Source organism: Hydractinia symbiolongicarpus, chromosome 12 (assembly GCF_029227915.1).
Source record: "Hydractinia symbiolongicarpus strain clone_291-10 chromosome 12, HSymV2.1, whole genome shotgun sequence".
Lineage (NCBI taxonomy): Eukaryota > Metazoa > Cnidaria > Hydrozoa > Anthoathecata > Hydractiniidae > Hydractinia > Hydractinia symbiolongicarpus.
This window is the reverse complement of record NC_079886.1, coordinates 19516267-19540408: the sequence shown is the minus strand read 5'-3', so window position 1 is coordinate 19540408 and position 24142 is coordinate 19516267. Positions and strand designations below refer to the sequence as shown.

Sequence of the window (24142 nt, the reverse complement as noted above, 5' to 3'; positions counted from 1 at the left end):
TCAACAACAAGCTGTGAAGAGTGAAAAATACGATATGGAGAAGAAGTTACTTGTCTTGTTCCCAGTGGTTATTCCATTTTTTCGCTCATTAATTTTATATATATTTTTTACATTTAATTGATTAAACAGCATTTTTTATCATATAAATTAATCAATACAAGAGGTCTAGTAACAAAGTTGTACATGCACACTAACAATATGCAGTGATGTGAGGGAAAGGCGGAGATGGCACACTGTATGGGTCATTGCATACAGGAGGAAGTTGTCTGGTAGAGCTCAGACCCTAATTGGGTCTACAAAGCTCAAAATGAGCAATTAAATGCTACAGAACTCAAAGTTAACAACGTAAACGTTAACAAAGAGATTTTAGACATGTCTGCTAAGAAATTGCAATAGATGCCTGTTATAAAAAGTTTAAAATAAAAGGTTTAAAAATTCTGAATTACTATTAATAACAAACACGGGAGCATAAACTCAGCACACAAGTGAAGTCTTGTGAAACAAAATTTTTATATTCTTTCTGGGAAAACTGACTGTTACAAGTAAATCACAATGTATTTATGAAATATTAATACTCTTGGAAAATCGTTCAGCTTATTTAAAAGTTAGGGTAACAATGGGGTAACAGAACAATTGGTACACCCAAATTTCATGGCCTGAAGCTGGTCATCCTAATTCAGGGTTGACACGTCTTTTTGAAATTTTAACTTTACAACCTGCTCTATGTTTTTTTTTTCAAAATACATAGTAATGCTACATTTCCAAAGCAATATTTTGTTCTTCATTCAGGGAAGTACCTTTAAAATCTTCTTGCGTTTCTTACAAATGGTTGAGAATTCACATTAAAATTTCTCAAATCAAGTGTGACAACTCTAATTGTTCTACCTTTCTAACTTATATCTTACCAAGCTAAAACCTTTATTCTAAGAACATCTACCCTAAAGCCCTCAAGAAATGTTTTTTAATGTTCACAATATATATTTTTATATCATGACTTTTAATATGCATTTTAGATAAAAAAAAATACTTTAAGAAAAATATGAATGATGTTATAGTTGATTGGTCAAATACAAAAGAAGCCCTGGAAAAGCTGGTGTCACTTTTTAAATGTGTATCGTGGTAAAATTATTTTTTACAATTTTTGTATCTGGCAGATAGTTATGCATCTGTCAAATAATTTATTTATTCATTTGTTCATTCATTAGATAAATAAAGCATTCATCATTGCCGACCTAAAACGGTGATGGATGTTGACATTTGCCAGCATTTGATTGTTTAACTATCAAGCTCTTGGTTAACTGACCTAAAACAACTAAAGGCGGTACAGTAGCATGCAATTACATCTGATAAATGCACAGGCTTTTGTGAATTGCATATACAGTGGCAAGCTTCTCAAATATTATGCACATCCTTCAATACTGAATTTAAGCGAGTGTAACAATTTCAAATTCATGAAAAATCAAGGTTTGATTATCCATGTCACCAATAATAAAACTAGTAGATAGTAAATCTACCTTCTTGCATAGCAATGCATTGAAATACTGGTCATATGGAGATAAAAATTATGCCTTCTCTTATTTTACAAAATTGGAAAAAATGTATATATTGTATTTTTCTGTGCAAAACACATTGGATAAGGATAAAAGAAATACAGATTGTCTAATGTCTATGGTCATAGATGGTGCAATAATAGCACCTTTGGTTTTTTATGATAAGGTTTCAGGTTTGGGTTTCCACTTAAACACGCATTAAAGCCTATTGGAAGCCATCTACTGACTGTGAATTCACTTATGTGTCAGGCAAGCAAGTTAGAGCAATGTATATCTGTGGGGGAAATGTAACAGTTACAGTTTGTGTGGAGGAAGAGCCAACCATAAGAGGGTGCATTTTAAAGAATGTTAAACTTTAAAGGATGTTAAACTGTAAACTCTTACTAAACATATACTTATTATTATCGCCATACTAATTTGTCTTTCTTTACTGATTTTCATTTCTATTTTACTATTGTTAAATTTCTTTGTTTTATAGCAAATCCATCTTGAAAGAACCATGTTCATTTGATATATGTAATCATTACTTCTGCAAGTGAGAAAAAATTTGTTTGTTTTTTCTGCATCAACAGGTTTATGATGTCATCAAAAAAACATTAAATTCCAGTATCTTGATAATTATTTTTGTTGAAGGCACATGATTCTGTACAAAATACAAAAAATTTTGTGTGTTGTCAGGTTACAGTTCATGACGTCATTAAAGTATACCCATAATTGTTTGCTACCCTAATCAAGTGGATTTTTTATGGGCCATTCAACTAGTTCACTAATGTTGTGGTGAGTATATTAAAAGGGAGAAGGATTGTAAAATCTTTTTCAAAGGGTACTAAAGTGCTCATTTGAGCACCTAAGACGTTTCAGAATTGTTTCTTAGATAGTGCTACCTATTCGAGGGGAAAATGGAAACAAAAAGAAAATTATATAGATTTTGTTACTTTCCTTTTTTTCGTATTCATGACACAAACACTACTAAATTTGTCCTTTGTTGATGTACACGTAGATACATTTAAAAAGGCTCTTTTTGTATAAATTTGCAGTAGTTTCAATTATGCTCACTAAAATTCAAATAAACTCAATATACCAACTGTTTGTATGATGTATGATGACTATTCATTACTGCAGATGGTAGTCTCAAATTTTAATTACTCATGTGCATATTGCTTAATGTAGTTGACTATGATTCACATCGTCTACAACACACAGAGCCTGCATTGTCAAAACCTATCAGACAAGAAAAACCTATGTCAAAAAAATTGATCACCAATGATTTGTGATATCTTCATAATAATGTTTTGTTTTACATAGGGAATGTGCATTACAGCTTGTTAATAATGCTTTGAAATGTCCCCAGTGCGATGCAGTGCTGTGGAAAGAACACATGCAGATCAGTTTAAAAATCCCAGAAGTGCTTAGCATTTGTAACAAGCTGAAGGGTTTAATCAACTGCAATGGTATGTCGATGCTTGTTTTTATGTCAGCTATCGAGAGCCCTTATTATACCTTGCTATGAGTTATTTTGTGTGTGTTTCAGACAGTGGCACTGAGGTGGTTGAAGCAGAAAAGAAGGATGCAGAAGGAGAAGAAAAAGAAGAAGAAGAAAAAAAAGGACAATTTAAAGAAGAGGCAGAGCAGGAGGAAAGTGAAGGACAAAATACAGAATATGCTCAAGGTGGTGAGACTTATCAATTTCAACCAATGGAAGAAGCTTCATCAAAATCTTCAGATGAAATGGAATTAAAACACAATGATGAAGACAAGGTTTTGCTTCAAAGTTTTGTCTTTATCAAAAAGAGCGGCAAAATTATTAACCAAAACTGGTCACAACCAGTAGCTTATTACCTTTCGTACAGTAAAAAAAAACAGTCTAACCTAACCCAAACTATATCTTACTTGTCAAGTATTAATGTATTAATTTTAGTGCAGCAAAAAAATAATTTGGCGTGTATTAATTTTCAAGCAAATTTTAACCCTATTAGGTCCTTGGGGGGAGGATTCCGCCCTTCCCCCTGACGGTTTTTTTTATAACTCCTTATTACTATGTTATATGGCTATGAAACTTACTGAGTTTCAATATTTATCTATTAGATACCTGCATGCCATATTTTTAGGTCCCATACCTTTCAGAGGCTTTTATATTGGCCATTACTCGAAACTACCCCTATAATGGGAAAAATTTAATAACTCCTGTTAGGATTATCTTTAGAACTTGAAACTTGCAACACAACTTTGTTTTATTAAGAAGAATCATTTTGCATTATTTGGACACGTGATTAATCTGATTTCCTGATTTTGTCGGATTTTACCTGAAAATTGGAAAAAACAGATTTCCGGGCAATATTTGGCACTTTTTTATGCAATCCACATAAAAAGCAGAAGATATGTTAAATAACTTTTATTTAGCTTTCAGAAACTTCAAACAGAATGCAAAAATTCGCTCTGTAACAAAAGTAATTAAATTTTAAGTAGATAGTGGCATTTTCAACAAATTTCGTCATACCATAAGTGTGCCTATGAAAAGTTATTGAGGGGGGCGGATCCCCCCACCCCCCGACATAGTATGTTTGAAAACCCCGGACCGAATAGGGTTAAATTTCCCCTCACAAATAGCAAAAAAATAGTAAAATCAGGGTTTTTCATGTCTTTATTTTTGTAACCTAACATACATTTTTAATGTACAAAATTTTGTGCAAAGGTATAACCTTTTCAGTGTATACAAAGCTGTGTGTTTTTCTTTCACTATTTAAGCTGAACTAATGTATTGATTTTACTATGATGTAATTTCAACTTTACTCTTAATAATAGGAGCGGCCCGTAAAACCAGATCAACAATCAGATCTAGAATTGGATGATGAAGAAGAAAATGATAAAGAAGAAATGGTGGAAACATGTTTCATTGATGAAGACAAAGTTCCCAGCAAGAAATCTTTAAATGAAAAACACACAGCTGATATCCATGCACCCCTATTGTTTTCACGTAACATTGAGGGGGGAGAAATGGAAACAGAAATACAAGAGAATTTTATTAGTCCGCCAAAATCACAATTCTCTAATGCTCTCACTGAAAATGAAGTAAAAAAGGGTATTCAACAGAATCCAAGAAGAATGTTAAAGAAACCAAAATTCACGTATGGTAGAAAACATTCAATTAACACTGATCGTAAAGACATTCCAAACAAAAAAGAAATATTGACATTAATAGAACCTTCTGTATCAGATGCACCAGCAGCTCCTGATGGAGAGTTTTCTGTGTTTGATTTTTCAAGTGGACAGTGCCTAAAGAAAGAACAATCGGAGAAAAATACAAATTTGAAAGCTACAAATCATGGAAGAAGGAGAAAAAAAGTCAAACTGAACCTTCCTGAACAGCGACGAAACTCAAAAGCTAGTGGTTCTTTACAGCATCCTGGTTTGTGTGTTTTAATATTTTACTGTTACTATTGTTAAAGTTTCCACAAGAACTAATTAGGAGAAGGATTCTAGCAGGATTTTTTAACATACTTTCAATTTATTTTGTGTTTTAAAGGGTTGTTATGCAGGAAACATAACAAAGTTTACTGGAGTTGAAGTTTACGTAATTATTGCTGAAGGTAATCTTTAAGAGAGGAAAAAAATTCCAAGCTTGAAGAAAGTAAATTATCCCGAATTTTGCGAATAGCAAGTTACTCAATAATTTTCGCGAGAAGTAAATTTTTGCGAAAATGAAAATTAGCAAAATTCGCTAAAATTAATTCCCTTAAGGTACATATATATATTGTGTATAAATTAACCTAATGTTGGAGTTGACTTGTAGAATCATACAGACACGTTTTTTAGTAGTCTTTGTAATTAAGGGTCTTTTGTGATTTGATTGTTATAAATCCAATATCCCCCATATGGTTAAAGATGACTTTTTTAACCTCAGAGACGGAAACAGACAAGAAAATTGAAAAGCCCAATAATCTTGGAAAGAAAAAGCAAGTAAAGAATTTGGAAAAACGAAACACTAAAGGTGAAACGCCTTTACATGCAGCATGTATAAAGGTAATCTTTTATTGACTGTTTGGTAGCTTTTATTGTTGGTAAACTTTTTATTAAGCGATACAAAAAACCGGTTGGTATAAAAAAATCCTGTTTGGTTTACAGATGTAGTCATGTAATAAAACGGATATTGATCGGTTTTGATATTGTACTGTAAAAATACAATGCTTTGGTCAAGACCCTGCAAGTATGGTCGTTAATTCTGACGTCCGGTTTTATATTTTACTGTACGAAATCAAAAACCGATCAATTTTCGTTTATTACTTGTTTTTGTTTCTAGGGAAAGTATGAAAAAGCTAAGGAACTGCTTCAACTGGGAGCTGAACCGAACACAAAAGATAATGCTGGATGGACACCCCTTGTATGTATTAAAAAGATTAAAAACAATTGCGTTTATAATGGGATATTTAGCAATGCTCATCAATTTTTACAAATTTTTCTTGCCAGTGCTTGCCCATTTGCTGAGTGACATTTAAAAGGTTTTGTAAAATTGACATGGCATTTTTTTCCAACTGAATCTATTCTACCTGTGTTTTGTTAAGCATTGGTGTTTACCAAATAGAGGTAAGTCATATCCTTTTAAAGAAGAGCCTGTTACTATAATTTGAGCTATCCTGGTCCATTGAAATTGTTTAGAGCACAAATAGGAATAACTTACCTTCATTTCTGAATGCTTTTTAAATGTCGTCGATCATTATTTTAAATTAATTTCTGCAGTCATAGACATGGCCTTTTTTTCAAAAATTTGGACCTGATTTTTTTTTCCTTTAAAATAGACAGAATTCTTAAAAATAAAACTTTAAAAAAGCGATAGAGATTAGTGACAAACATTAGTTCGTGTCCACGAAAGGCCACTTATCATTTAAGCGTTATTACTCGCACTGCGACGTTTATACACAGGGACGTGTGGCCACGAATGCTTTTTAAGCTTTAAAGAAGCCTTAAAAAAGTGGTGAGTCGTATTGCTTTCAGTGGACACAAAGTTTTTCCAGAGAAAAAAAAATTTGTATAAAAGCAAATGCGTCTAATTATTCACTAAGGTTTTATTTACCGGTTGTTTTTTGTATTTCTAGCATGAAGCTTGCAACCATGGTCGAGAAGAAATTGTTGAACTGCTACTAGATCATGGTGCTATCATAGACATAGTGGCAGGGGAGGATAACGACACACCACTTCACGATGCTACATCAAATAAACATGTGAATGTTGTCAAATTATTACTTCAGAGGGGTGCACCAGTCAATATTAGGTAAATATTAGTGTGATTTCAGCTAAAAGTGTCTCTTTTCAATTTTTACAACATTTCCTTCTTTGACAGAAAAATGTTTTAGCTGGAACTGTTTTTTTTTAAATCACGTTGAAAATCCTGTTTATAATGCTAATTTACATCTCTAAACTGCTTCTTTGATCTGTAACCACTTCTTGGAAGCTTTAAGGGGGATTTACACGAAGCGAATTTGTGGGCGAATTCGGCGGCGAATTTTTTTTTTTTGATTTCCACCTGAAACAAAAAACTTGTGGCGAACTCTGTTGGGTAATAAAAACAAGACAGTTATTTTGAATTCTTTCCAGTAACTATTTTTTTCTTAAAATAAGCAATGAATATTAAAATTTCGAGTATCCCTTGTATAAGTACGGTAACCTATTATTATTTGTTTCAGAAACCGCGCGGGTTTACTACCGATTGATTACGCTACATCAAGTGAGATGAAAAACTTATTTAAAGAGATTGATATGGTGTGTTCTTATTCTCTCTGTTTGTGTTAATTTTAAAGCTGATGTTAAAGACTTTTTTGAATGGACTGCATTTTCCGCTAGTTTTTAGGTAGCGCATTACAAAACACCGCCGGGTGAGAGGTTTTTTGTGCTGTGGAAAAGTTGAATTCACTGGCGACGTTATTTGAATATTTTAACCTTTGCTTAACCGCGAAAATTTATTTCCGCGAAAAAAATTCAACTAATAGTCAAAATATGATTTGTTGGAGTTGAAATTGCGAACCGCGATATTTTACTTAAGCGAAGTATATGAAACACTTGAATAAGCGAAAGTTTTTTCATGCGAAAATTTGTCAAAAGACTTTGCTGCAAAATTAATTCCTAAAATTGCGCGTTGGTTTTGATAACAAGGAAGCGTGAAAAAACATTTAACTATCAAATCGATTTCGTGGGAATACAAGACTTGGTAAAACATATGGAGATACAGACTTTTTTTACTAAGAGAAATAGAAAAAGAGAGTTATATGTTGCAGTTTTCTTGTTGTAGCTACAGCTGGAAACAAGTGCATGTGACGTCACAATTTATGACGAGGCCTCGAGTAATAAACCAAAAATATTTCTTACAACCAATCTTAGTAATGTTGAAAAGGTAGGCTTTTGTTATGTCGCATTTAGCTCTTTGTTATATCTATGTCAACGTATTTTCCACTAAATTTTTTCAATCATTTTTGATTTGATTTGTTTTTTTATTTTTAGCAACAAGTAAAGAAATGGTGTCAAGATATTGGTGGTACAGAAGTGTCTGAATTTGATGAGACAGGTAGATGAAAAATGATTTTGACTTAAATCCTAATGTTTTATTTTTTAATATATTTCCACCTCTCGACCTATTATATAGATCTATAGGTGGCTATGACGCCATCGCGATAGCTGCGATGTAATTAGCTTTATTCACGTAACGCTATTAGGCTGTGACTTTCCGGGTAACGTTTCATCAGTTTTTACTCTGCATCTTTAGCATCAAGTTTTTTAAACACTAGGTGGACAGACACAGCAATCTAACTACTATTTCTTGTGTTCTTTCTAACAAAACTTTGTTATGTGACGCGAATAAAGTCAGCAGTGAAACTGTCGTATATTTATCTATTTTCCACTGATAAGCAGCCATTATGTTTATAATTTCCCCGACAAGTGGGTCACTCGTCACTATTCCCCCGCGACATGGATAAGGCTAACGGCATGAGTGCTAATGCGTTACAAAATATCGCAGTATAATACAAACAACAGACGTATCTTTTTAGTTAGTCACGTGATATGTGGTGTTAATGAGCATGGCTTGCCGAAGGCGCGGACACTGAAGTACTTGTTCGGCTTGTTAACAGGAAAATGGCTTGTCTCCTTTGAATGTAAGATCTTTGTACCCTACATGCTAATGTATTGTGCCTTATTGTAAGGGATTTTCTTGATATTTTCATGAACTGACTTTTGTAGATTTTATTTATTCTAGGGGCACAAGCATGTATGTCTACAAAAGAATGGATTTCTGAGATCGAATATGAACTAAAAGGTACCTCAGATACGTCTTCGGATGCTCCTCGAAAGTCGCGCATAAATGCTTACAAGAAAGTACGTATGTTTGTGTTGTTACTTTCGGTCAGTCGTTCGTTCGTTCGTTCGTTCGTTCGGTCGGTCGGTCAGTCGGTCGGTTGATTTCGTTCAAAGTATAAAGATTCTCATGCTACATTAATCTAACACATTATTATGCTCTGTTTAGCAACCAAAATTGTTTGACGGTTGTTCGTTTTATTTCTCTGGTTTGTTTGACAACTCTCTACCGAAAGAATCCCTTGTACAATTAACGAAAATTGGTGGCGGGAAAATTCTTATGAGGGAACCGAAAACAAGCGACATTGACCCGTTAATAACTCCGCTCTCGCCCGCTGTTAGTAAGCTCAATCTTCTACCAAAACATTATAAACCTAAGGTTATATACCACGCGATGGAGACATCTGCGCAAACTTGCTGTGCAGAGTACATAATATACGATCCGAAGAAATCTCCAACTCACAAGAAAGTCAGTAGTCCGGTACTATGTACGGCACCTGTATCGTGGTTGCTGGATTGCATCTCTTCATTTCAAATAGTTGATGTGAGAGATGAACATGATACAAAGGTGGGACTGAAGTCTAGTCAAGTGTAGTGTTTTATTATTATTTTTTCATTGTAATAAATTGGATTTGGGTAACAAAAGTGTGTTTCTTTTTTGACTTGAAAAAAATGCTTTCAGGGCACAAAATCTTCCGTTTTTTCGAATCTTTCCCGGATAAAGCTAATTAAGCTTATTTTTAAGGCTTCCAACTCGCGAATGGACCAAAAATTAACCCTATATCAGCAATCTCCTGCTTCAAATATATCAGACTTTAATTCTGAAATCCAATCATATTTGTTATGTTTTTGCTTGGTTGGTTAATTGTATTAGCGAGTTGCAATACGATTTTTCTTGTGCATCATTAGAGCGAATAATAAAAATTTAATCGAATTTCCTTGCACTCTCCTAAATACTTTGCATAGAATTTAAAGCTGGATTTATCCGAAACTAAATTCGCATAAGCCGAAACTTAATTTTTGTTTGTCTGCTAGGTTCAATTTCGTCCCCAGTGCCTCCTTTTCCCCTTCTGGGTATGCGTGCTGGGGCGCAGCCACATATCAGAAAGCCAAAAAGAAGCCCCGGGGACGAAATTGCTGCTTTTTTAAGAAAACAATAAAAACACCCATCATTTTTTTCTTCTCAATGAATAAGCTAAATAAAAATAAAATTTGAATCGCCTTGACCAGCTGATGTTGCGCATGCGTAGAAGTGTGTAGCGCTTTTTAACACGATCTAATTTTGCCTAACATTAAGGTATAACATTTTTACTGATTTCAGGTTATGGTGTTGCTTTAATTTATATAATGCGCCGGTGTAAAAAGTACTTAAAAATAAACGTTTTTTAAAGACTAGTTTAAACTATCCTAATTTATAGAACGAAGCAGCCTCCTGAAATCTTCTCCGAAAGTTGTCTTCTATCTCAAATCTCTTCAGTTTTCGTTAGGGTTTGTGACATGTTTTTTATTTCAAAATGCGTAAAAATCGTGACTATAAAAAAGAGTGGCAACCTGAAAACGTCGAGGCTAAATTACGTCCCAGTTAAATGTATCGAGAGTTCTTTTATAAATTAGAATTGCTGTGGTAGTAAATTGGCTAGTCAAGTTTTGGAAAAAATAAATTTAATTTTTAAAATCTTTGTTTTGTTTTTCTACTTTCTTTTTTGCATGAGTTCCCCTTTAATTTTGCAATCTTCGGAAGAGCACAAAAAATGAGTAAAAAAAACTCAAGCGTCGATAAAAAAAATATTCTATTCTTTTTCTGTAAAAAGCAAGGCTATAGTAAATTTCTATATTAGTAATATATTTTCTAAAACTAATTTAAGTGTACTGAAAATGTCAAATTCTCGTTCCCAGGCTCCATTGTACCGTGGGATAACTGTCCAACCACATAAAAGGAAATTGCGCCCTGTAAACGAGGTTTGGGATCTCACTCATGCAATGCTAAAATCGCCATTCTACTAAGTATTCTGGAAATCTATTAAGAAATTGTAACTCAATCTCATTTCCAGGACTTCTTTTTATTTTAAATTATGGCTTAAGCCCTGGGATTGCGTTTCGTTATACGAAAAGAGGGTATACCAAATGGAAAAAAAGGAAGGTCTTAAATAGAGAATATTTGGTCGAAAGTGCTTCTTCTAAAGTACTAGTTTGTCGGAAATCTCTGTTCAATTTGTTCGTTTGTACATGACCCCTCCCTCTCTGGCGTTCGGAGTGATCATACTTTCTAACTACCTCCCACCCCCTACCTTGGTGCATTGTTTTGGTACGTTCTCTGCCAGGTCTACTCGTTTGCCGAGGTTAATCATCAGCAGCCTGCCGACTTTGGTTGGCGATTCTGTAAACAGCCATTCTCTGAAATAATCTATATTAAAATACCCGCATACGTCTGTCCGTCACGCAAAATGGTAGCTTAGCTGCGCAAATAGCGAGACGCACGCAATGCAGTATAAAAAGGACGGGCGAACCCGTGGATTTTTCCACGGCCTAACGACTAGTAATCTTAAATTGTAGTTTCTAAAAAATCTAAAAAAAGCCGTGCATCGTGCATGTGTGCATGAGTGAGTGTCACACCAACCGATTCCATAGAGAACAAACGAATCTTTTTTTTTTTGGTCGAAAAAGCAACTGCGATATATTCTTGTTAGTTTTTAATTTAAGCGTAGTTGGTTTTTGTTAACGTCACATTAATAAAAAATCTTAATAAAGTCTGCTTATTTTCAATAAGATGTTATGTGTTTCGCGAAACGATCAAAATTTTCTTTAAATTTGGGAGTTTTTTTTGACACTCCAAAACAGATGCTCCTAATGGATTATATTTCCAATGTTTATCAACATCGTTGCAAACGTAATCACAAAATAGCAAGTAGTCACGTGCCACACCTGTTATAACAAGCTCATACCTAGTATCCTTCTCAACAACAGCAACATAAAACGACCCATGTGAGTTGGGAACGAATCTGGTAGCTTTAAATAATTTATTACGTAAAAATAATTTCCTAATTTGTGTACAAAAGAAACTGAAAGAACGTAGTGTTTATCGTGCACATGAAAACACGTGCGAAGGAGAGCAAAACAGTTTTGCGAAAGCTTAACGCTACAGTAAAAAGCCTAAACGTATCAATAAAATATTGTTTTTGATTTTCCATCTTAGTAGATGGATATATTTAAGAGAGCAATTAATCTATTCAATGAATATTGATTTCAAAAAAAATTCTCTGCTTCTGATACCGAAACAAACTCGCGATGGAAACGCAAGATTACGTGGTTTTGGTCGTGCTTATCGTATTAATATTAGCAGATATCGTGTGCTTTTTTCACAATAATCCGCACCATGGTAGTGAAGAAGAAACAACGAAGAAATATCCGCAAGATAACTTAAAAAATCTTCTTCCACCAGTTGAGACTGCGAGTAAATTGCCAAACACCAGAAAATTTTTGGCGCGAAAATCTATATTTCAAGCAGACGAAACATTCGGTGCGCTGAGAAATCTAGAAGAATGTGAATATATCTAGCGTGTTGTTAAAAAATTATTGCATCGTTACTGCCTTGGTTACTTTTAACAGTGGTGTGATTAAAATACAACTAACACAAGATAATCGAGACAATTTTTGTAAACAGAAGTATATTCTTCAAACATGGCCCTATGAATATGATAAGAAACATTTACAAATTATCCTACATATATCGATAAGTTGCATGAATACCACTGCTTATTCAGCGTTTTGAAGTTAACTCAGACAAAGCCGTTTCGATGAAAGATTACGCACATGCAGACTATATAAAGTCCTTACGATGATGCAGACACTAGCTGTGAACGTTACCCAAAGACAAACTATATTCACAATTATTCAAAACCAAAAATTTCATAAAAAATTTACTACAAAAACTATTCTCGCCTTCGCTACCTCGCACGTTCGACAATTGATTTTGTAAGATTAACCAGCGCTTCCTTTTCAACAGAGTCTTGTAATGTGTTTATAGTTTTTGCAGCTTGGTTGGCGTACTGTTTAGCTAGTATGAACGTTTCCTTGATAGCGTCACTCTGAAAAATATCAAGACATAAATTCAGAGAGCTTTATTTTGATAGCTCTTTATCAACTTGTGCCAACAATCAACTTTTTGGAATTAAATAAAGCTTGCCCTTAATAACTAATCTTTTTTATAAGCATGACATTTATAATCATCCGTAGGCTTAAATTTGGTCATTTTTCAAACATATGCTAAGCATTATGTAAAGCCTAAGAAAATGTTGTGAATTTTTGTACTTTTTGTTTCGTGAGTAGTTTTTCTTTTTATTCCTTATGTCTTAATTAACCAATATGTAGTAGGCATTTAAGTTGTAATTACTGATGCTCAAAATTTAAATGCAACATTTTTTCTTTCAAATAAGCATATTTTGAGCATGATCATGTGTTTTTCATACGCATATTCCAATAAATCTTTTTGCGATTAGGCGTAACCTAAGCATATTTTGAGCCTGAAAATGTATTTTTCATAAGCATCCTCAAGTCTAATTTAGGAACTTCAATTGCTTATAAAAAAACATGTAGTTTCACAAAAAAAACTTCCATGCTGCAGCTGACTTCTTTTAGCTGTTTTAATGTTTTCTGGATTTCATCATGGAGGTATAATTTCATTAACTGTGATGAGCTTGACTAAAAATTTCACTGGTCGAGTTTAAATTTATCCATAAACGATCTCCATTGGGGCTTATTCAACGCAAAATCATAGAGAGTTTCAGAAACGAAATCACCCATATCTAAATTTTCGATCGCGCAAATAAATTCATGAATTTTCTTTACTTTCAAAAAAACAGTTCACAAAACAGAACCTAACGACATAACCGGTATTTCTAAAATGAAAATAATTTTTCAGGCTGTGGTCACACCTACCTTTTGTACGTATTGAAAAGCAAGCTCGACATCTCCTTTGTTGTTAAATCGACGACCAATTAGAACATGTAAGTCTGGATACTAAAAAAATTATCAGAAAAAATATTATAAACATGAAAACATAATACAGATTTTCCAGTCAAAACGTCTTGTGTTCTTTTTTGACAAATACCACCACTGACTAAGATCAAAAGGTGTTAAGTTGCAATTATTTTTGTCCGTTAGATAGACAAATGCCTCCCACTAGTTCACTTCTCAATTCAGCATCTATTATTTATAAGGTTCTAAATTTCCCCTGTTATATATTTATATATCTACTGATGTAGTTGTTTCGCAAAACCTTCATGACAAAGTATATAGTGAAGAATAATTATTGCACATAAATGTTTGAATTTAATGATTTTAAATCTTTATTCAATATTACATGAACTTATTCCCAGGAGGGTTGTTTTAGGTATCTGTGACCAGAGAAAATAGAATTTTTTTTCCAGACAGCGTTCGTTCTGTAGAAGACTTTAAAGAAAATTCCGGACTAGGTCTCAAGGCCTTTCTAGCTAGCACCCTGGATCACAAATTTTCTAACTCAATAACCACTACCCTATATTAACACCTCATTTCATTATTCCTCCGACCCTTTAGGCGTTGAGTAGGATTTACTTACCTACCCATCCCACCCACCCTTGCAATCAAGAACAAAAAAATTGTTTGAATTTTATGACTTCCTTTATGTTGTTCTTTACTTGGTGTCTATTACTCCCCCCTTACCTTTTCTGCTGCGAATAACACAGCAGCTACCCATCCCACCCACCCTTGAAATCAAGAACAAAAAAATTGTTCGAATTTCACGACTTCTTTGATGTTGTTCTTTACTTGGTGTCTATTACTCCCCCCTTACCTTTTCTGCTGCGAATAACACAGGAGCTGTCGCCAAACCAAGATTCAAATCAACGCCTGTCAATTTTCCCATTGTTTCTGATGTTGATACAAAATCCAAAGCATCGTCAACCAACTGAAACAGAAAACAAAAACAATGACAACATAATCACATTGAAGACAAATATCAAGGTAGATACTGTAAAAAACACAAAATAAGCTCTTCTTCTCCCCTTTCCGAAAAAAAACCCATATTTACTAATATTATTTCTCACGCGGGGATTTTTACGTAGATCACAAAAAATTAAACTTTACTAAAGTTAAAAAAAGTAATATTTTGTACAATATTAGATTTTTAACCATTTAATATCGACATTCTCTAGAACTCTGCGGAAGCACGAATTTTTTTTTTACTGCGAAAACTTTTGACCTTTAATACATGATGTTTTTGACTTTAAAAAAACGGAGTGGCCAAAGCGTTGATATTTTATAATTTAAGAAGGTATAGCACCAAAGTGAACATACGGTATCGTAAGAGAAAAATAGTTATTTAAGTCATTTTCGAACGCTGCAATTGTGTTTGGCAATTGTTTTCCTTAAATTTAAAATAATTTTACCTGAAAAGCTATGCCTATATTTTTACCATAATCAAACGCTGTTTGTTGAAGTGTTTCATCGCCGCCACCCATAAGTGCAACCTATATAAGAAAACATAAACACACTGTGTTGATCTAACTTCTAACCAAAAATTGAATCCCATTAGATGTTGGTTTTGTAGCAGAGTAACTGTACCATAAATCTCTGAGGTTTTGATAAACCACCTTTTAATTCACAATATAAAAAAATACTCCTCGACATAATATGCAAGACCATGTTCACACGTTGTGGGTAGGTATAATTCTGGAATATGTGTACAGGCAGAAAGAACTACAGTTGTAAACCAATACATAAGCGTTTGTTTATCTTTTATATCGCCATTATGTTTCGATGCTTTTGTTCATTACACGAAACCGTTTTAGTATTGCGGTGAAATTATTTAATTTTTTTAATCACGTGGGAATAATCCAATCCAGCATATCAGAAAGAATTTTGCAAAAGTTTATCCACAACGTACAGAATTTGGTCCAAAAATTCCACATCAACAGCTATGACAAAAACAACTTACGGATTTACAGCTATACGCAACTAATGAAGCAGTTTTGCGAAACGTTTTAGATAAGTAGTGGTTAAAGCGTTCATTGATATCATCCTTTGCAACTAGCTGCATCAATTCACCTAGGATACAATCAAGAAGACACTGCTCTGAAATTGTTAAGGAGCTTACCTTATATTTTTCCCTAATAATTTTCACAGGTACTAATCATCGCAAAATTTGCAAAAATTGGATAAATGCGCCAGCATCTGTATACCAACTTGTCCATTACAAAGTTTGTGGAATTTAAACTTCTGATGAGGTTGTGTTAAAATTTATGCACCAAAACATGCTATGTATTCATTTATGTTCAATAATATAAAAACCACACCTTTGACAAGATTATCTATGATGTGCGCAAAATATTCCACAGCCTTGGTGTTTCCAAGCTGTGCGAGAAGGATTGAAGCTCTGGACAGTATAAAATCGCCTGCTAATATGGCTTGTTTCTGACTAAACACGTGGTTCACTGAGGGTTTATTTCGTCTTGTGGTAGCATCATCAATGACGTCATCATGTAGTAGGCTGGCAGTGTGAATCATTTCTGCAATCATTGCCATGCGCTTTTGACTTTGTAACAAAGAGCTGAAAAAAAAGAAAAGCTTGATTCTTTGATTTGTAATATACAGTAGGCTCTCTGTATTCAAACGTTTAGGAAAACTCTTTCGAATTATAGACTTCCAATTATAGAATATTTGACAAGATATTATAAATTAATAAAATACACGACTGACGCTGTATACTCATTTATTCTCTTGAATGTAAAATGTAAAAAGGTGTAAAAAAAACGTCAGAATAATGAAGCTGTACAAATAATGGTGGTTCATATAATAGAGATTTAAATATGGAGGTTCGAATCATGGAGGCTCGAATCATAAAGATTTACATACAGGATTGTTTAAACTTTTTAACAAAAAGGGTGGAATATATGGGTCCCATATATAATCAACCTACATACATAATCAAACCAAGAGGCAAAAACATTATTTGAAAGTTGCCTTTTATTCGTATATGGAATACAAGTTGAAAAAATTAACTACGGCATATACAGAAAAATTCCACCCTACTTATTCTTGATCCTCGTTTACCTATTATTATCTTATCGTTTACTTGCCCCTTGAAAATGTTTCTCACCTACCTATTTTTTCGAAGATGTGCATTACAAGCTCTCCCTACCAATGTTACAGCCATTGGTCGAAACAACTTGCCTTGTTCATCGAAATAATAATGACAGCAGTCACTTAGGACTCCCAACCTGGTTGACAGTTCCTAGAAAATGTGGTGTATGAATTGCAGAGTTATGGTGAATTTAAACATTTTTTAATTTTGACATCCCATTTGTAAGCATTACCAGGCTCACACAATCTAAGCATACCTCAAAATCACACTAAGGCAAGAGTAAAAAGAAAGTAAAATCAGCCTTTTTAAATTCAAGTCTGCACTTGCCACTTGCCAGAGCAGATGCCAACAGGTTAACAAAAGTTCTTGATTCGTGTCAGTAAATATTTGTCAATGTTAAACACATTGACAAATATTTAAGTTAGACAAAACTTAAACACAAGTTATTCTCTCTTTTAATTTACTATTTTTTGGGTATGGGAGCGTGCAAAATATAAATTGTCTACGTCAAGCACTAGTTTACCAATTTTAAGCAATGTAGGAAAATTGATGAAAATCAATTTATTTTAATTTTATGAAACAGATTTACTTTAAAGCAAAATTGTGGATCAGGACTGACCTTAACTTTTGCAGGCAAAAAAATCTTCGGCAAATTTTACAAAAACCATCAAATTGATAAAATTTACTTCTGCAAACAATTTCTTTTCTCTATTGACCATTTTAAATAAAAATGCCATACCTTCTTTATGTCTTGGTGTAGAGAGGCTAAATCATTTTTCGTCAGAACTACTGGATCAGATTTTTCTTGAATATTTTTCACACTACAACAAAACATATAATTTTAAAAACTGTCTTAAAAACACACCAAGATAAATTTTGAAGACTAAAATGAATGATACCTGTTTTGTTGACATCTGTATTGTTGCGTGATTTGATAAATGGTAGGTTGAAATAGTGTTTTTAAATATAAATGGGATAAAAATTTATGTTTCGATTGCGCCATGACACACTCACAACCTATATTAAACATTTTTATAATAATTGCTAAAACAGAAAATTGACAGTGTGTAAATAAAAACATGAACATCTTTTTGTCAGGAAATATGAACAGAGACTATGAAGATAGTGCTTTAAAATTATTTGTACATTTCATGGCCTCCATCTTTAAATTTAAAACACCAAATATATTTCTATCTATGCACTTTATTATTTTAATGGATTTTAAAGTGTTCGAGATAATTTTAGATCCATGTTGATTCTTTTAGAAAGAGATTTTAAAGACTTATCAAAACATATTAGGTTGGTATCATCAGCAAAGTGATGAACCGTGGAAAATTTTATGGCACAATTTAAATCATTTATATAAATAAGAAAGAGAAGAGGGCCTAAAACACATCCTTGTGGTACACCATGTCTAATAAGTTTGTACTCAGATTCAGTTCCATTAATTGATACAAATTGTTGTCTGCTAGATAAATAAGAATGAAACAGATTAAGAGGAGTTCCTCTGATACCATAATGAAAAAGTTTTTTCAGGAGAATTTCGTGATCAACAGTGTCAAAAGCCTTCTGGAGATCAACAAAAACACCACAAGCAAACTGGCCATTATCAAGGGCATCCATTATTTTTTGGCATATATTTTGAAGAGCTTGTGCAGTGGAGTGTTTTTGTCTGAATCCAAATTGTTGAAAGTACAAAATTCAGTGTTGTGATAAAAACTGATATACACGTTTGTAGATCAGTTTTTTAAAGATTTTCTTTAATACTTTTTTTTTCATATTTTTACCATGCAAAACTTTTAAAAGTTCTTTTTATAAAAAGCAAGGTTTAACAACGCAAATAAAAAAACCTACATTTGAGACTTTTCCTTCATGATAAGATTTTGAAAACAAATTAACTTTAATTTTGACGTTCTTGATAAATCAAAACACTCATTGTAAGAACATTTTCTTTTTGTGATGCGATCTAAAAAAGCAATTCTATCGCTGCTTTTTGTTCCTGATCTTTTAAAAAATGACCTAATGAAGCTTTTCTATTGCCGTTCTTTATTCTTAAATTTTTATAACACGATCTAGAATAAAAGCATTTCTATCATTGCTCTTTGTGTTTAAACTTTTAAAACGCAATCTAACAAAGCCTTTCTATTGTGGTTCTTAGTTTTTAAATTTTTAAAATGCGATCTAAAAAAGCTTTTTTGTTACCGTTTTTAAATTTTTAAAACATGATTTAACGAAGCTTTTCTATCAAAATTTAAGTTTTAATCTTTGTAAATATAATTATTTCTATCGCTTAAAAGTTTTATTTACCCTGCGCAACCAACAGTGCCTTCTCGCTAGTCCACACAAAACTTTTATTAAACAATGGCTCTTCGTGTCACATTGTTGAGTCGATAACATTTGCAATTATATATGCTATTGGAAATAATTATGTTTACACTTTTTAACAATAGTTACGCACAGTTATAATAAGTTATTTTTTCTTCAATAATCTTTTGTTTATTACACGCAAGGTAATGATTTCACAAGATAATACACCCAATCATAGTGCCGTGTTTTTCCAGCGCGCAGAAATGGAGGTAACTTTTCCGCTTAGTTTGTTTACATTTTTCCTCCATTTCTGCACATGCATCGGGCATTACGTATTCACTTAGATGCATGCGCAAGTAAATATCCAGACTGTGATTCCATGTATCAATAAGGACAAAAGATAAAGAACTACTACCTCTGAGAAAAAGGTGTAAAACTTAAGCGTACTCGTACACTTACATCTGGACTGTACTGTACATATGTTGGATAGCCATAATTTATTTGGTATAAAAGCACAAACTCAAGTTTTCTAGTAAAATAAACTTTAAATTTTTTGAAGATGTCTATCTAGCTAGTTATATCCTTCAGAATGTGTTGCTTACAAGATAACATGGTAAAAAGATAGACATCATGAATAAGGTTTTAGAGTCTCCCGACCAACCCTAATTTGTTGTCAAATTTTTTTATACAGCAGATACGCGCTTCTTGTTGTCTTCCTTTTCAAACACCAGCAATGAGCGAAAATTATCCCAAGAACTTGAACACGAAACTCTATTTCTCGCCAGGTTATACTGTGTCCAAAGATTGTGCAAAAAATCCACTACACTATTATCCTGGTACATTATACAATATTATCCTGGTGCATTATATCTGCTTATCTATACTATAAAGCTAGCTAGCTAGCATAAATATGAGGCCACCTCTTTGATACATGAGACACAACCAGTTCAAAGAGACACTTAGAAACCTAAAATTACTGTACTCTATGGAAGCGTATTAGTGCCACTTTTGCCTGCTCACTGCATATGCCTTTTCAAATGGTTTTACACGTGTTTTTAACCTTTTCTTCTTTATATTTTTTTACAAGTGGTTATTTTTAACATTTCCTCAACCACTTAATATTTTATATATAAGTGGTTTTTTATTAAAAAATATTTTTTCAATCACTTAATACTTTTAAGTGGTTTTTCTTATTAATAAATATATTCTCGACCACTTAATATTTTTTATATAAGTGGTTTTTTATTAAAAAATATTTTTTCGACCACTTAATATTTTTTAAGTGGTTTTTTATTAAAAAATATTTTTTCGATCACTTTATATTTTTTAGATGGTTTTTTTATCAAAAAAAATATTCTCAACCACTTAATATTTTTAAGTGGTTTTTTTTATGGCACGCTCCATCGTTCTGTTTATTTAAATTAAATTGGAAGATCCGCAATATACAACCTCTGCGGTAAACCGTTTTGTAAATAAACGAAGCGAATAAGTAAAGTTATGATGAAACAAAAATGTTATTAAGGATTCCCCTAAAAAATTACATTATATAGTAAAAATCTGAAGACTGCAAATATGAACGAATAAATGTTGTGGCCATTACTACTCTCGTCCGCCATCTTCGCCACTTTCCAAAACAAATATTACTGCATACGGCAGGAAAACAGAGCACCACGTGGAGGATAAAAATGAAAACCATTTGTTAATTTAACAAGTGGAAAAATTCTTAACGGAAAAAACCACTTGTAAAAAAATTAAACAAGTGGAAAAATACTTAATGCACAAAACCACTTGCAAAAAATTAACAAGTGGAAAAATACTAATGCACAAAACCACTTGTAAAAAAATTTAACAAGTGGAAAAATACTTAATGCACAAAACCACTTGTAAAAAAATTTAACAAGTGGAAAAAGTAGGTCAGTACAGATGGCACTAATAAGCTTCCGTAGTATTCACATTAAAGCTATGCAAGGAGGCCAAAAAAAAGCGTGTAGTACTGGACTTTCAACCCAAACTATAGCTACCCTGCCATTTTACATTTAACAGCTCTCGTGTAAAATATCACGAAACCTTACGACGAATAACTAACTGTCTGTTGTCTCCTTTAAAAATTTTGCTCGCGCCGTCGGGACGGACGCCGGATTTCCAGGTAAAAAAACAATAGGTGTATGGCTTAAAACGATAGAGAAATAATGACAAGCCTTGTTAGAATTTTGGTATTCTGATAAAAAATAGCGTGTAGCGGTCTGTTTTATTGTTGTTGTACAGAACTTATTTTTTTAGAAATAGAAAAGTCTCCGGAAACCATTGCTGTTTTTATAAACTCTGTTTTTTTTTTGTCATCATTCCTTTTATTTATTTACACACATTTCGGGGTGGCAGTTTCCACCCTGAGTCTTCACTTTGTTGCAAAATTCCTCGTGCTGTAAATATAAAAAAGCGTGGAAGAAGTAAAACAGCACAAAACCTTGTCGCATTTTTTCCTTTTTCTTTTTCAGGTCGATCCCTGGGCTTCCTTTTCACTTTCTATGTGGCTATTTTATTTATTTTCTGATGTTTCTAATTCATCTCTGGCACGTGTATCGAAAAGTGAAACAGAAACTCTAAATGGGAGGGAGAAAGATTCAAACCACGTGAGCTAATATAACGTTTAAACAAACCTAAACATAACAAAGATGTCTTGAATCGAACATTACTACAATTTTTTCTGAACCAAAGAAAAACAGCTTTATAACCCTTGCAGATATAGCCTTCGCAAAATATGGTAACCACAACAAGGTTTAAAAAATCAGTTTATTTAAATCGATTTGCGCGGAGCATTTTCACTTTATACTGGGTTGCAACAATTTTGTGTTGTAGCTCAATTTTCAGCATGGCTTTCTCGTGACAGTCAGGTATATCCATAATCATACGCGTAAGCAATTCACCAAACAGCTCATCTTGAGACTTATTTCCTTCCGTAGGCGTACTTAGAACTAATTCTTTATTTTCAGATGCAGCCGTTTCTTCGCTGTCCGACTTTTTTATCACTTTCAATCTCTTTTTCATATTTTTATCTTGGTAGTTTTCATTTGAAGTATTTAAGGAAGCTTTTTCTGCTTTCCTATCATTAGCTGTAACCTCGATTACATTTCGATGTATGATTTGATCAGCTAAAAAGTTTAAGTGTTTATAAAACTTCCATTTACTCACAAATACGCTCTCACTGGAATTCTTCTTTGAATTTTCGATTAATCTTCTTTGACCGCCATAGTAAATACGCAAACTGATAAGTTTTTCGTTTATCTGTCTCGTAGAAAACATTAGACCATTTGCAACAAGCTCATCTTGAATGGCCTCAAGTGCCTTAATGCGTTCTTCCTTGTTGTTGTAGAAGGGATGTTTGAGATTAAAGAGAATTTCTTTGGTTGCCCAAAGTTCTATAAGTAAACGAACTGCCCTGTCTGGCCATTTTTTGTGCTCGTCTGTCTTGGGCTTCCACGTTTTGTCGAAAGAATTAGCCTCGGAACAACATCCGTCATCTTTTAGGCACTGTTCACACTCGCAGATTTCTAACTCAATGATGTCGCTTCTATGCTCCGTCGAATCCACGGTATCAGCTACAAAAAAATCTAAATCATCAACCTCGACTCCAGGTAATATTTTCTCTTTTTGATATCTGACGGTATAAAAAGAGACAACAAGTCCTGGTGTCGAAGTTGGGGAATAATCACATTGGTAAACAGAAAATTATAGGGACTTTCTGACAATAAAAAATAAACATGAAAAATTTACTTTCCTTTCAAAAATTCAAAAAACAAAAATCAGCATGGAAACATCTAAAAGAATTTTCGCTCATACCTTCGCTTAACTTTCTCTTTCGGGCAGAATCTTTGGTATTTTCCATTGAAAACCTGTTTAATTTTAGCTAAAATTATTTTCCTGACCCAGCAGTCCGCAGCAGTTCGCAGTCTTCAAATTTCTAACATAATTTTTTTTCACTAAAACTTTTTTCAAATCATTTTCAAAAATTTTGCAGGTGCAGTGTAAATAATTAATGAGAAATTATTTAAAGTGACTGGGAACTAGTAGTAAAAGAAATGGTCTCAACATCGTTTCCAGGTCCTTTTTTAGCTTTTTGATACCGTCCTCGACAGAATTTTATAACGCATGCCTTGATAGCTAGATGAAAAAGTGCGAGGTAAGAGTTTGATAGCAGTGACTAGTAATAGTGACTCATAGGTCATTAGACTCCGAGGACGATGGTGGCTACTGTTGAGTCACCGAAAGAAAAAAAGGTTGGTTTTCAGATTTGTTCCCTGGGCCTTTTTTGATTTTTTGATGCAGCAAATTAGTAAAAAAGAACGTCCCCCTCCCTTGTTGTCTTGTTTGAGAAAGATTAAGACATGTGTGTGTCATACAGTGTTTTTACTCATAACTTACTATGTACAGGTTGGTTCACGTATATATATCATCGTCCTGATGCGAGAGTCGCAGTCTTATTTTCTTACTTGACGGGTAGCAAGCCACCGGTTTCAATGTCAAAAGGGCTTAGGGACGAGGTTGTTGTTTGTATATTACTTTCAAGGAATATGAACTTTTGCGACATCGTCCCTAGCAGAGAATATACTGGGGACGAAGTAGGAACTTTCACATGGACATAGTAAAGAGGTTCGGGTGCCAAACAGTTTTCCAGATTTGCAAAGACTTATGGATAATCTGTTGAAATTTTAAAGATGCTTTGCTACACTAGAAACTGGCGTGTTTTACAACAGTAAAGAGAGCTATTTATTTAGGTTGCTGTCAGCATTACTTCATATCTGCACTCCGTTGTTATTTAAACAATCAGTGT

General features: G+C 33.4%; 3 protein-coding genes across 3 annotated transcripts; 1 reads left to right on the top strand and 2 right to left on the bottom strand.

The window, feature by feature from the left end:
• Window positions 1-677: 677 nt before the first annotated feature.
• LOC130622659 (BRCA1-associated RING domain protein 1-like) lies at window positions 678-9533 on the top strand. The gene is made up of 14 exons (XM_057438147.1): window positions 678-1119; window positions 2029-2085; window positions 2856-3001; window positions 3082-3308; window positions 4353-4956; window positions 5452-5570; window positions 5848-5928; window positions 6641-6816; window positions 7229-7304; window positions 7831-7932; window positions 8040-8103; window positions 8585-8689; window positions 8791-8909; window positions 9058-9533. Exons 1-14 carry the CDS (start codon window positions 1040-1042, stop codon window positions 9481-9483), a joined length of 2382 nt encoding a protein of 793 aa, XP_057294130.1. The 5' UTR covers window positions 678-1039; the 3' UTR covers window positions 9484-9533.
• A 3003-nt stretch (window positions 9534-12536) lies between these two features.
• LOC130621876 (all trans-polyprenyl-diphosphate synthase PDSS1-like) lies at window positions 12537-18186 on the bottom strand. The gene is made up of 9 exons (XM_057437235.1): window positions 17907-18186; window positions 17747-17828; window positions 17027-17157; window positions 16220-16473; window positions 15862-15971; window positions 15314-15394; window positions 14719-14832; window positions 13824-13904; window positions 12537-12973 (listed from the first exon to the last, which is right to left on the bottom strand). Exons 1-9 carry the CDS (start codon window positions 18092-18094, stop codon window positions 12833-12835), a joined length of 1182 nt encoding a protein of 393 aa, XP_057293218.1. The 5' UTR covers window positions 18095-18186; the 3' UTR covers window positions 12537-12832.
• A 3786-nt stretch (window positions 18187-21972) lies between these two features.
• LOC130621877 (uncharacterized) lies at window positions 21973-24055 on the bottom strand. The gene is made up of 2 exons (XM_057437236.1): window positions 23152-24055; window positions 21973-22910 (listed from the first exon to the last, which is right to left on the bottom strand). Exons 1-2 carry the CDS (start codon window positions 23195-23197, stop codon window positions 22105-22107), a joined length of 852 nt encoding a protein of 283 aa, XP_057293219.1. The 5' UTR covers window positions 23198-24055; the 3' UTR covers window positions 21973-22104.
• Between the last annotated feature and the right edge of the window lie 87 nt (window positions 24056-24142).

Bases quoted from the DNA above. Each gene is read 5' to 3' on its own strand.
- LOC130622659 (XM_057438147.1), top strand. From the start codon at position 1,040: ATGAATGATGTTATAGTTGATTGGTCAAATACAAAAGAAGCCCTGGAA. The intron at 5,929-6,640 runs GTATGTATTAAA...TTGTATTTCTAG, and splicing joins ATGCTGGATGGACACCCCTT to CATGAAGCTTGCAACCATGG. The intron at 8,910-9,057 runs GTACGTATGTTT...TGCTCTGTTTAG, and splicing joins GCATAAATGCTTACAAGAAA to CAACCAAAATTGTTTGACGG.
- LOC130621876 (XM_057437235.1), bottom strand. From the start codon at position 18,094: ATGTTCATGTTTTTATTTACACACTGTCAATTTTCTGTTTTAGCAATT. The intron at 16,474-17,026 runs GTAGGTGAGAAA...CTTTTTTTTCAG, and splicing joins GCACATCTTCGAAAAAATAG to CTCTTTGTTACAAAGTCAAA. The intron at 15,395-15,861 runs GTAAGTTGTTTT...TTTCTTATATAG, and splicing joins TTGCGTATAGCTGTAAATCC to GTTGCACTTATGGGTGGCGG.
- LOC130621877 (XM_057437236.1), bottom strand. From the start codon at position 23,197: ATGGAAAATACCAAAGATTCTGCCCGAAAGAGAAAGTTAAGCGAAG. The intron at 22,911-23,151 runs GTATGAGCGAAA...ATTTTTTTGTAG, and splicing joins AAAGAGAAAGTTAAGCGAAG to CTGATACCGTGGATTCGACG.